The sequence below is a fragment of the Microsporum canis genome, genomic scaffold (assembly GCF_000151145.1).
Source record: "Microsporum canis CBS 113480 supercont1.4 genomic scaffold, whole genome shotgun sequence".
NCBI lineage: Eukaryota > Fungi > Ascomycota > Eurotiomycetes > Onygenales > Arthrodermataceae > Microsporum > Microsporum canis.
The window spans coordinates 354,710-366,722 of record NW_003299166.1 but is presented as its reverse complement, the minus strand read 5'-3'; the positions used below and the strand labels follow the sequence as shown (position 1 = coordinate 366,722).

At 51.8% G+C, this 12,013-nt stretch overlaps 6 protein-coding genes across 6 annotated transcripts; 4 read left to right on the top strand and 2 right to left on the bottom strand.

The window, feature by feature from the left end:
* Window positions 1–288: 288 nt before the first annotated feature.
* Window positions 289–867, top strand: MCYG_04113 (conserved hypothetical protein; the record flags this gene model as incomplete). The annotated part of the gene is made up of 2 exons (XM_002846330.1): window positions 289–532; window positions 608–867. The coding sequence occupies 2 exons, from the start codon at window positions 289–291 to the stop codon at window positions 865–867; spliced, it is 504 nt and encodes a 167-aa protein (XP_002846376.1).
* A 750-nt stretch (window positions 868–1,617) lies between these two features.
* On the top strand, window positions 1,618–4,096 carry MCYG_04112 (beta-glucan synthesis-associated protein KRE6; the record flags this gene model as incomplete). The annotated part of the gene is made up of 5 exons (XM_002846329.1): window positions 1,618–2,378; window positions 2,428–2,599; window positions 2,828–3,356; window positions 3,423–3,903; window positions 4,000–4,096. 5 exons carry the CDS (start codon window positions 1,618–1,620, stop codon window positions 4,094–4,096), a joined length of 2,040 nt encoding a protein of 679 aa, XP_002846375.1.
* Window positions 4,097–5,089: 993 nt separating this feature from the next.
* Window positions 5,090–5,908, top strand: MCYG_04111 (uncharacterized protein; the record flags this gene model as incomplete). Its single annotated transcript, XM_002846328.1, has 3 exons — window positions 5,090–5,171; window positions 5,253–5,410; window positions 5,498–5,908. The coding sequence occupies 3 exons, from the start codon at window positions 5,090–5,092 to the stop codon at window positions 5,906–5,908; spliced, it is 651 nt and encodes a 216-aa protein (XP_002846374.1).
* A 502-nt stretch (window positions 5,909–6,410) lies between these two features.
* MCYG_04110 (uncharacterized protein) lies at window positions 6,411–6,785 on the bottom strand (the record flags this gene model as incomplete). Its single annotated transcript, XM_002846327.1, has 1 exon — window positions 6,411–6,785. One exon carries the CDS (start codon window positions 6,783–6,785, stop codon window positions 6,411–6,413), a length of 375 nt encoding a protein of 124 aa, XP_002846373.1.
* Window positions 6,786–6,797: 12 nt separating this feature from the next.
* Window positions 6,798–8,377, bottom strand: MCYG_04109 (pyruvate dehydrogenase kinase; the record flags this gene model as incomplete). Its single annotated transcript, XM_002846326.1, has 4 exons — window positions 6,798–6,861; window positions 6,914–7,941; window positions 8,043–8,191; window positions 8,263–8,377. 4 exons carry the CDS (start codon window positions 8,375–8,377, stop codon window positions 6,798–6,800), a joined length of 1,356 nt encoding a protein of 451 aa, XP_002846372.1.
* Window positions 8,378–10,690: 2,313 nt separating this feature from the next.
* Window positions 10,691–11,956, top strand: MCYG_04108 (conserved hypothetical protein; the record flags this gene model as incomplete). The annotated part of the gene is made up of 2 exons (XM_002846325.1): window positions 10,691–10,955; window positions 11,031–11,956. 2 exons carry the CDS (start codon window positions 10,691–10,693, stop codon window positions 11,954–11,956), a joined length of 1,191 nt encoding a protein of 396 aa, XP_002846371.1.
* Between the last annotated feature and the right edge of the window lie 57 nt (window positions 11,957–12,013).

Here is a 12,013-nt window from a genome sequence, read left to right as displayed (position 1 = left end):
TGCTTTGATGATATGATAATAAAAAGGCCATCTTGAGTTTTACCTCTTCCTTGCTGTCTTGTAGTTGTGTGTAGAAATAACTTCTTCCACGTAAAAGTAAACTCGCCACCAAGAAGAATCCAACAAGAAACGATGCGAGCAAGAATCTTCCATTGCGTCATAAGGCCTTTTTCTCTCTCTTTCTCCTCTTTACGGCCTTCGTCTTTACTTCTATCTTCTTCAGCAGCATCAGCAGCACCAGCACCAGCAGAATCGCCAGTGTATTCAGTATATTCAGTATCACGAAAGATGGCTTCCGACTCTGCCTACGCGGCGTTCCTGGATAAGGCCAACGAGGGTCTCACAGACGGCAAGACAGAGAGCAGGAAGACGGACAAGGCGGCGGGCGACTCAGCCTTCATCGAGAGCAAGAGACTTGACGTCGAGGAGGACAAGATCCCTTCTGCCTTGCGTATCGACGCCTTCTACTCTTCCGAGACAGACGAGCCCTTTGAGCCTGTCGTCCTCGCCTGCGACCACTGGCCGTCAGAAGGTATCCTCCTCTCCTTTTACTCTTACGATCTACTCCTGTCTACTCCTTGTGTAATATACTGACTGACGTGGACAGAGGAGTTTTCACGGCTCGTCCATGGAGCCAGGCCCACACAGGTGAGCGTCCTCTCGGCCAGCCAGTTCGACAGACACGGCCAGTACGCGCGCGTCCTCGAGGCGGTGCAGATGGCCAGCCAGGACGACAGCACCAGCGACGGCGACGGCCAGGCGAGAGTCTACCGCGTCCAGCACGACGAGACGAGGTGCGAGTACTGGCTTCTCACCAGGACCAACACCAGCCTTGTCGGCCTCAAGGCGAGGGCTGTCGAGTCTTGAAGAGTCGCTACCACTCTCCTCTACCACTCTGCCCATCCCTCCACTTCCACCAAAGAAAACTCTGCCAGGGACGGTTGGCTGGCGATCAGCGGGTTGGCCACCAGGGGGGGGGGGGGGGGTAAACTTGCGGCGTAAGATGGGCAAAAGGACGGCCGACTGGGATGTATCACTTAATTTCCACAGGAGAAACAAATGGACTCTTGGGTTTGTTTCCTTGCTTCGGTGGCGAGGACGTCATTACACACACACAAGCACAGCAACAGATGATAATATCAGGAGTAAGACAAGCAGAAAAAAGAAGGGTTTCAGGAACCCGCGTGGGTCTTCTCTCTATCCTTTCTCTTGTACTATGTATCTCGTCTTTGTGTCTTCTTCTTCTTCATAGTATCGAAAGTAGATGGCGACGGCGATCTAGCAACTTGGCTTGGCCGTCTTGAAGTATTTTTCTTCCCTGCAACTTTTTTTCCTCTTGGACGGGCGAGAGCTTCAACTATCCACAGCTTCATCTATACTACTTGTTTACCCTACTTTCATTACTATTTCACTGTCACCATTAGTCTGTCGCCGTCTGTTGGTACTCGAACGTCCGTCGATTAATAACTCGGTGTCATCTTTGTCTACGTCAGCATCGCCATCGCAACAACCACACAACATCAACATCATCAACATCACCTACATCAACCTCGACACAAGAGCAGAAAAAAGACCAACCGATGAGTCGATAGATATAAGGGGGGAAAAAACGCTACAATGGACCCTCAAGGGCCTGGCAATGGCAGTGGAAATGGGCCAAACCGCCTCCGCAAGACTCCTACGCTCCAGATCAACTCCCAGGTCCAGCGAGAACCGCAGAACCCTTTCGCAGACAGCAGCAACAACATCACGAACCCGTCTTCAGCAAGCAGCACTCTGGCGGGCCCGTCCCCGATCACTCCACGGGCCCTCATCTCGCCTCAGCAGCGCACCTTTTCCCCGTCTCCCGTGCCCCCCGACAGTCTCTCCCGCAACGAGTCCACCGAACGCCTCGCCGTGCCGGGACGGTCAAGAGCATACGTAGACGACTCTTCCCAGGGCTATCCGTACCCGAATATTCGCAGGAGCTCGGCTGGTACAGCAGGCGGGGGGCTGGGAGGCACAGATTATACCGGTTTCTCCTCCAGACGGACCAGTTGGAGCTCAGATGCCGCGAGCCGGCATGCCAGCTACGGGTACGGCGGATACACGTACTCCAGCCCCTTTGACGATTCTCGCGTCCCCTCGAGGGCAGGCAGCAGTGACGACGAGAACGGCATCACCACCCAGACCGTCACCGAGAAGTTCGCCATCTTCCCGGACGGAGACCTGATCGTCTACCCGCACGATGTCGAAAAGGACGACGAGCTGCATAACCCGGATCCCAACGACAAGGAGAGAAAGTGTGATATCTGGCACCGTCGTGGCATCACCAATATCGGGGCCTTGATACTGCTCATAGGTGGTGTCCTTACCTTGTTCATCGGATATCCTGTAATGTATGTATCTGTATCTCTTTGTGATTATGCTCTTTGACTGACCTAGCAGATCGTATATACATGGTTTGACGACCATCAAGGGCGGGTGTGCCGGAGATCCCATGTGTATTGACGTGGACATACCGCTGCTGAAGAATATAAGGACCGGCCTGATCGATCCAGACACGCCAAAGTCTGCCATGACCAAGAAATCCGCTGATGGCAAGGACATGGAGTTGGTGGTGCGTATTCCCACACACATACATACACACACACACCAAAAAAAAAACAACATCTAATTGGAAATGGCAGTTCTCGGATGAATTCAAGCTAGATGGGCGGACGTTCTTCCAAGAGGACGACCCTTACCTGCAGGCGGTCGACATCTGGTACGGCGTCACACAGGATCTGGAGGCATGTCAAACAACGTTTCTGTCATTGTAATGTTCAACTCGACTGACCGTAAACAGTGGTATGACCCTGATGCTGTAACGACCAAGGATGGCAAACTCGAGCTCCGCTTCGACGCCTTCCAGAACCACTACCTCAACTACCGCTCTGGCATGGTCCAGTCCTGGAACCAGCTCTGCTTCACCGGCGGCCGGCTCGAGGCCAGCATCTCTCTGCCTGGACGAGGCGACGTCTCCGGTCTCTGGCCCGGTTTCTGGGCCATGGGAAACCTCGGTCGTCCCGGATATCCTGCCACCACCGATGGAATGTGGCCCTACAGCTACCACGACGAGTGCGATGCCGGCATCACCGCCAACCAGAGTGACCCGGGTGGTCTTAGCTTCCTGCCAGGCATGAGGTTGCCTGCCTGCACCTGCCAGGGTGCCGATCACCCGACTCCAGGAAAGTCGAGGACCTCGCCCGAGATAGACGTGATCGAAGCCAGTGTGCACGCCCTGCACGGTGAAAAGGAGCCAATTAACGTTATCGGAGACGTCTCGCAGAGTTGTCAGGTCGCTCCTTTTGATATCTGGTACATGCCCAACTATGGTGAGTTCTATCTTCTCCCTTGATATACCTTATTCAAGTTGCTGGACCAAGCTAATGCGTCTGTAGAATTCACGGAACTCTATGACCCGAGCATCACGATCATGAACGCCTATCGAGGCGGCGTGTTCCAGCAGGCCATCTCGGGCGTGACCAACCTGAACAATGACTGGTACAACGGCAAGAAGTACCAGGTCTATGCCTTCGACTACACGCCGGGTGAAAAGGGCGAAATCACCTGGTACGTCGGCGAGGAGAAGTCCTGGAAACTCGACGCCCGCGCCCTAGGCCCCAATGGCAATGTCGGCCAGCGTGTCATCCCAAAAGAGCCCATGGCCCTAATTGCAAACTTGGGTATGTCCAACAGTTTCGCTGCCCTAAACATGACCGGCCTCGCGCCGCTGTTTCCGGTAACAATGCGAATAGACTATATTCGCATCTATCAGGAAAAGGGCAAGACGAGCGTCACCTGTGATCCTCCCGGCATGGAGACGACAGAATATATAAGAAAACACAAAGAAGTCTACCACAATCCGAACCTCACCACCTGGTATGTATCTTTTTTCTCTCTTTTTTCCCACTTTTCCACTCTTTTTCTTCCCTCGCGTGGCAGCCTGGGCGGCTCTTATATACTTCCTCGTGTCAGGAAAAAGAGCCTCCTCGTATTGCTCTCTTCACCTCCGCGCCTTCCGACAAGCCCTTCCCCCAAATTCCCCCCTTCAACCGCTAGTTCTGAACCCTGAAATATGCGACACGCCAAGAGACTAGGTGGACTAGCTGCTAACGTTGGAGATGTTGGTTCTCTCTAGGGCGGACACGGATTACAGTTGGCCCAAGAACAGCTTCGTACACGGATGCGATTGAGCTGAGGCCCTCTTCATCCGAGCTGTATTCCACTTCTCTCAGGCCACTTTTTCACGCCCAATGTCAACAGGAGTCCCTGGCGAAGGTGACTGGCCGGCTCTTTCGCGTGGCTGAACCCTTATCTTGCGCCAGCATCCTCATCCTTCGCCTGCGGAAACCCTGCCTAAGACACATCACATGTCTCTTTTTCCTTCTCCATCTGCCAACAGTTGAACAGCTTCGAGATGAGAAACAACAGGGTCTGAAACAACAGAAAAGCAAGAGAGTGAAAAAAAAGTTCAGTCCAAGTCCAGTTCATCTTCTTCACTTAGCGGCATCGAAAGAAGTCTACGACATGACCTGACACGACCTGATTTGGGTCGGAGTTCGTTCCCATTTACTTAAAAACTACAAATACATGAGTCTGTCTTGTCGTGGACTGTTTCGTGGAGTTCTTGGGAGTTTTATCGGTCCTCTTCCTTCTCGTCCATCACTTTAAATGCCATTTCGTCTCCCTCTTCCTTTTATATTCTTCTTTTTCTTTCTATATCTATTTTTATGTTTAACTTACTGCCTGCCATGCTGTTATGCGGAGGGATAGAATGGGTTTTCTTCTTCGTTCTTTTTTCTTTCTCTCGTCAGTTAGAGCCGTACTTTTGTCTACTTCTGTGGAAAAGAGAAGAGATGGATGCTCGAACCTGCTATGTATATTAATTAATTAATTCAGACCAAGCATGAAATGTCAATTCATGCGATGAGATTTTCTTCTTGATGTTTGTGCTTATGTAAGTGAATATCAGACTTGCCATCGAGAAGTTTGACCATCGACAGAAGACAACCAGACAACTTATACCCATACATACACATAAAAGGACAAACTGCACGCATTCAAAATGGACATCGACACCCCAGCGTCTCCTACACACCCAGCCAACGTTGAAGAAGAAGCATATGAAATCGCCCCCCGCGCCCCAGGCATGTTCTACGGTACCTCTAGATATATACATATATTCTGGATATAGATATAGAGAGGATACATGAGCTAACATCCTCCAGCCCCGGGCCAACCATACCGTACTCAAGACCTGCATCCTAAATTCGTGTATGCGGAAGAACTCTGGGAACCAACCGAGTCTCGTGAACGCCGGCATGCCGCGCTGGGTGTCCTAGATGATCTGGAAATGCTCATGTTCCACGCCGTTTCTAACAATGAGGTGAGCACCGCACGTAAATACGCATATATGTTTAACTGTGTTGGTGTTTTTGTTGGTGTTGTTGTTGTTGTTGTTGATATGATGTAGTCTATTCCCCAGACGAGGCAGCGCTTCATACATTCGCTCGCCCGTCGACCGGCGGATAAGCCGCCGACACGCAAGTATATCGTGCATGATATCGAGGCCGGAAGGCTGCTGCAGGCTCATAGGTCTGATGCCATGGGTATGGGTGGGATGGCGGGAGCGAAGTTGCCTATGTCTGTGCCTGGGCGGCGATGGATGGATGACGGTCGGAGTCTGGCGGGTACGTTTGAGGTGAGGGCGGATATGCCTATTGTTGATATCGTGGAGGTTAACGGCGGGTGGAGGAATGAGTATCTCTCTACTGATGTTGCGGGCCAGGTTGCGGGTGGTAATGCCGGTGTAAGGAGGGATGGCTCGGGTATGTCGTCGTCGTCGTCTCCGTCGACGGCCAGGAAGGGAAAAGGCAGGGCGTGAACTTGATGTTGAGTTGCATGTTGGAATTTTACTTGTAATGAATTATGAAGATATTTATCCGAAAATTGGGTAGTTGTTGTATTCTGTCTTGTATAGAAAAGTAGATGATAGTAGATGGGAAGCAGATCTAAACCAAATGAACGCATGGAAACACATATCGGTTATGTGTATGCATGAATAAACTCCTCCTGAAGACGTTCAGGTTTTTAGGTTGCCCGCCTGTTTGCTCCTCTCGCCTGCTCCGGCTCCGTTGTAAAATGCTGTTAGATAGCTCGGTATATGTAGTATTCACCGTACCTGTCTGGTTGCATGGTAGGTGGTCAACCACCCGTCCTGTCATAGCCAATCATCCTGTCTCGTATCATCCTCATCAAACAAACGGGATACAGACAAGACAGACCGTGGCTTGTGTTAGTATGTTATGTACAGTGAAGTGAAAAAAGAGAGAGTAATAAAAATGAATAAGGAAATTAAAAAGATCCAACGGGAGGGAGTAAAGGCTTCAGAGGCCTGCTCTCTCAGGATTGACCAATATCTCGGCATCTCCTACTTGCTTCCTTTCCGAGACTTCCCTGCGCTTTATCCGTGATCGAATCACGGACGAGTTCATGGCCGTCAAGGGCGAGACGCCAGCCAGGCGTTGATATAGGTTTGGCTTTGGCTTCTTGTTCGAGCACGGTATCGCTAGCCAGGATGGTCCTGCTTCTTTGGCAGCCGGGCGGGAAGAGGATTTATACTGGAAAGGAAACAGTTCTGGTGTTGATAGTGGCATCAGGGGTTCGGCTGTTGGCGTCGATGAGGATGGGCTCAAAGATGGCTGCAGTTGAGCTGGTGTGAAGTGTCGCGATGTATGGACGAGCGGTCGCCCATTCCTCATGACGGGTAGTTGTCATTGGAGAGGCTCGGAGCTGGACGAGAGGCGGTTGAGGTGTAGATACACATCTGTTCCGTATCTATAGACATGTCAGTATTTATATACTTTATATGTATGTATAAAAGACGTACCCCTCCATACTGATAAGCTTGAGGTCTCCGCCAAAGTAGCGGGCATACAGTCTACTGATGGGCAGTCCGTATCCGAACCCGGCCATGGGTGCCTTGAAGTCACTCTTGTTGAAGTCCGGGTCGAGATTGGGGGTCTGGTCCACGGTGGTATACATGTACGTCCAGACAAGCGGTATGGCGGATCGGGGAATACCACCACCCTCGTCAGAGATCTTGATGGTGATGTCTTCCCTTCCCTCGGCGACGATGACTTTGGTTACAGGGAACGAATCCTTCTCTGGTCCGTGTGTCTCCACGACGGCTCGCAGCGAGTTCTTGATCGTCTCGAAGAGCATGTGCGACAGGTGGCCGGGCACGTACATGAAGTCGAGGTCATCACGACAGACGAGCTGAACCTTGGGAGCTTCAAAGAGGCCGTAGTGGTCTTCACAGACAAAGCGAGCGTTATCGATGGCTTCCTGCGCCAATTGACGTACGTTTGTCTTTGTGCAGATGATACCGACGTAGTTTGGATGGTAGGTGTGGTGCTGGTTGGTGAGTGCGATGTGCTGGCCGATGAGCATGCGTATCCCGATACGAGACATGTAAAAGCGGTCCAGGAAGGCCTGTATGCCAGAGTCGATCTGGAGCCGCTGTTTCTTCCGTTTCCACTCCAGCACACCCTGCGCCACGGTGGTGACCACGCTGTCGTGTCGTCGCTTTATCGTGTCCAGGGTCGCAGCCAGACGGGCATTGTAGTCGATCAGCTCGGGCGGCCAGTCGGCGCCGTCGTCCGCGGCAACAAAATACCGGCGAGTCCCTGCCACACGGTGTTTTGCGCCATTGGTTGCCGTGGTCGTGGTGGTCGTGCTACCGTTGTTACCGATGACGCTGGAGTTGCCATTGCTGTAGATGCTGTTGAGGATGGATGTGGTAGGCGAGGAGCGGTACTGCCCTTGTTTTACGCTGGGGTTGGGGGTCGCCTGCTCGAGCATCCGTGGCTCACGCCCGTTCATCCTGCTGGAATTGAGCAGCCGAGCGCGTACTTCCTGCGACAGTCTCGGCCGTTCCAGCTTCGTGATCTCCTGTTTTTTTTTTTTTATTCTGTCAACGACTTATCATAACTGCAGCAAAGAGAGAACACACGTACCTCGAACGACTGGGCGTACCACTCCTGTACTTTCTTGATAGAGGGCATCTCGTTCAGCCCGTCGGGCAGGTCTCCCAGCTCCCGCACCCTGTGAGCCAGCCGTATGGGCAGCTCCTCCGACAGGAACTGTGACGCCCGGAAGAGAGTTCCTACAGGAGTCAGTCCGGCTGTGATTGCAACGAAGGCGTCTTCCCCAACAAGATCAATTGCTGGTCCATACCTGTCGACGGCTTGTCTCCAAACTGCACCATCTGCCGCAGCGAGACGCCCGTTGCTGGGAACGAGGCGTAATGGCGGATGGTCTCCATGAGACGCTCAGAGGCCCTCCACGCCATGGCTGCCTTCTCTCGCGCTGTCTATCCTCCAGTCCCGGTATGTCTCTTTCGCTCTCTGGTATCTTTTCCTGCCTCTCTTGTATCTGCAGTAACTCCCATATATATCTCCCTTCGTTATATCGTACGACTGTGACTCGAAGATGGCGTCACGAGAGCGACGAACTAACTGGATGCCGAGGTCGAAAAAGAAGGGTAAGTTTGCCGTAGTATGTGGGTTGTCTTTTCCCCGGGGGTCCCTCCTCTCTCGCTCTCTTCTCTCTCGCTGGCACCCTCGCGCCAATTGACCTTGTTAAGCCAGCCAGTTTCCCGAAAGAGGAAAAGGTGAAGCCGTGAAGATGGCAGCAAACACACCAAAACTCTTCGCAGCGAGAAGTAAGAAGAGAAAAAAGAAGAGAGAGGGAAAAAAAAGACTCAAGCGGGAAAAGACGCACGAGGAAGAAGAGACGAGAGGGCCCCCTCATGGCAAGGTACTTAAAGATACTTCTGTATCCTAGTAGTTTGTGTGTGTCAGGAAGTACCCCGAGGTACCTTTGCATCTTCTGCAGGAAACACGCTTCGAGGTCACGGGGACTGCACGGAGAAAGAGTCTCCGTCGGCCCGAGGTTCCCCGCCCCGCATTTTCCCGTGGCACGTGAGAGCACGTGAGTAGGCCCGACTTCACCCGTTTCACGTGATACATGACTAAGATGGGATGAGTAAGGGATGAGTAATGGATGCACGTGACTTTACAGGAAGGGAAAGAAGGAAGAAACATAAAGTTGATAGCATGAAGAGAAGAGAAGAAGAAGAAGATGGAGATGATGATAAGTGATAAGATGGTGGAGATGAGGATAAAGGGCAGGATGATCGAGGAGAAGACGATACGAGATCAAAGACGGGAGTCAATGAACAAACCACGCGAGATGACTTCACAAACGGCCCCATATCAAAGCAAAGCCAATGCAGCGGCAAAGCAAAAGACATCCGACATGTCAGAGATGCAGTGCGGGCGAGCTAAAAATAACTTCGACCCCCTGGCAGTTGAAAGCCAAAAGGATCGATGCACCGACTTCTATCGCCTTTATCGGGAGACGCCATGTATATAAGGGGACGCTGCATGATGGAACATGGCACTGCATGGCATGGCGGGACGATGGCAGGACCGCGGTAACGTGTTTCTGCCTCTGATTTAGACGTGAATGAACCAAGGAACTCGCCTTCTGCATCCCGATATTTGTATGGTTTGTCTGTGCGGCTGAACCTCTGCTCGCTAAGCAAGGCGTGGCATGGCTGTGTATCGGCTTGGTAACCGATGGACGCTTCTGCCCAAACCTGCCCACCAGATACGACCGTTCTTGTACAGAGTACGGAGTATGTATACTCCGTATTACCCGGCAGGATACAGCTAGCTGTCTGCTAGGGCGTGTGGTTGGGGGGTTGTGCACTTCTGCTTGCTTGTTTGCTCTGCTTTGCTTTTTTCTGCTGCCGGGCATTGTGCTCTGACAGGGTCAATCCCTGAGAGTTGAAATCCTTCAACCCCTGAATATATATGAACAAGATGAAGACACATCCTCACGCAGAGACAGGAAGACATCAAACATGTCTAAAACATACGGCGCAGAAAAATACCTACGTTAAGATATGGAGCAAGGAAAGTTAGCCTTGAAACTATTTATATGTCTTGACCGCTGGCATGAAGTCTCGTTTAAAGATAGCTGCCATCGTGCCCATCTTTGCCCTGGATTGGTGCATGGCTCGTTTCCGAGTCCACCATCTCTCCGCCCCAGACCCAATTATCGACTCGAGCGAGCGAGGCCTAATCCTATTTTCTACGAGTCAGCGGACGGGGAACACGAGCCTCATCTACTCACTAGCTCTTTCTGGTAATAGCTTGGGGATGGATTGGAAGGGGAGCCCCCTTTCAATTGAGCTTGCGGCGAGGCTCAAAGCTTTCTCTCTCTTTGGTGTTTTTTTCTCTATTCCCTTTTCCTTTCTTTTTTAAGAAAAGAAAGATGACCAGCCGATCTCTTTTCCTTCCTTCGCATCCTCCCTTTTTCCCTTCTCTCTTTCTCTTCTTCTCCTCTCGTCGTTCTCATCTGTTTGTCTCTCTGGTCGAGCGAATATCCTGACGTGATATTACCACCTCCATCTTTCGTTTCGTTGGGATAGGAGATATCAGACGCCTTAGCTCTGGTATATCTTATTTTTTATCCTTTCTATATCTTGCCAGCGGAGAGAGAGAGCAGGTCTGAAGTTGGGGACGGCCGGTTTTGGTCAACATCTACACCTATATACCTCCCATTGCGCAAGCTCGGCAGTAGACAGTTCAGCAGGATGGCTGGACATTCACTGGTCCTTGTGGCCACCCTCCTCTCTCTGGCTGCTGTCGATGCTGCCTCGCTGGAACAACTTATGCCCGCTGTAACGCCTGCTGGGCTCGTTGCTCTCAACGGGATGACCCCGAAGCCCACACCTGCTCCTGGCCTGCCTGCTGGAATACCGCCTGAGCTAGTAAAGAGACAGAGTGCAGGATCAAGCAGCTTGCTGATTCCCTTCCCTCCCCCTGCTTATTATTGTGGTTTGGTTGATGGTGACCCAGGTTCGTCTAGATAACCACCCATTTTGCATTACATCAGGGAAATAAACAAAAAAAATGACTAACATAAAAATATAGAGAACCCCCTGACTTGCGTTAATGCTCGCGCAACCTGTATCTACACTGGAAACGCTGCTGGCTGCTGTCTCAGCAAGAATATCAACGACTGCACCACCATTCCAACCACCTGCTATGCATCAAGTGTCAGTTGTGATGAAGCCTGCTCCAAGGACTCTTTGGCTCTTAAGTGCAGCATCTCAACTCTCCCTTATTGCGGAACCTATGTCTTCAATAAAAACACCAAGCTGTTTGGCTGCTACTCGTACGCTTCGGTATCAGATAACATCTCGCCGCTCTCGCAATACTTTTCATCTGTGCTAGGACCTGACTATGCTTCCAAATACTCTGCAACTCACATCCCATCCACCACCACAGACACTTATTCTGGGGATCCTACCAACACTGCATCAGACGTTTCACCAAATCCGTCCTCCTCCGGCCTGCCCCACCCCGGCCCGACTCCCGGCCCAAATCCTCCACCTCCTCCGCATAGCAACGGTCTCGGAGGTGGTGTTATTGCCGGTATCGTCATTGGCTGTGTAGCTGGTGTTTCCGCCATCCTCATCGCCATCTGGTGGTTCATCTTGCGCAAGAAGCCAGATAACACCCCGGCCCCTGCTCCTGCTACCGCTTACACGCAAAACAACAATATGCCACCAACCAGCACGAACCCACAGGGCCCTGTTGCCGGGGGATACTATGCTCCTGTAGAACAGAAGCCCCCAGTAGATGACCAGCTCCCAACTTACCCTAACGAACAGAAGGTTTCACCATTTAACCAGCCACCACAGCAGCCACCACAGCATGCCGAAATGCCCGGCTCAGCCGTCAGTTCTTCCCAGCAGATGTCACCTATTCCATCCGAGTTGGCTTCCACGCCAATGTCAGCTACCCATGCCGGACCTGTGCCTGAGCAGATATATGAGATGGGCCCAGGCCGGTAGCCGTGACATCTTTGTCACCACATACACATTCGAAAGCTTGAGAAAAGAAAATACGAC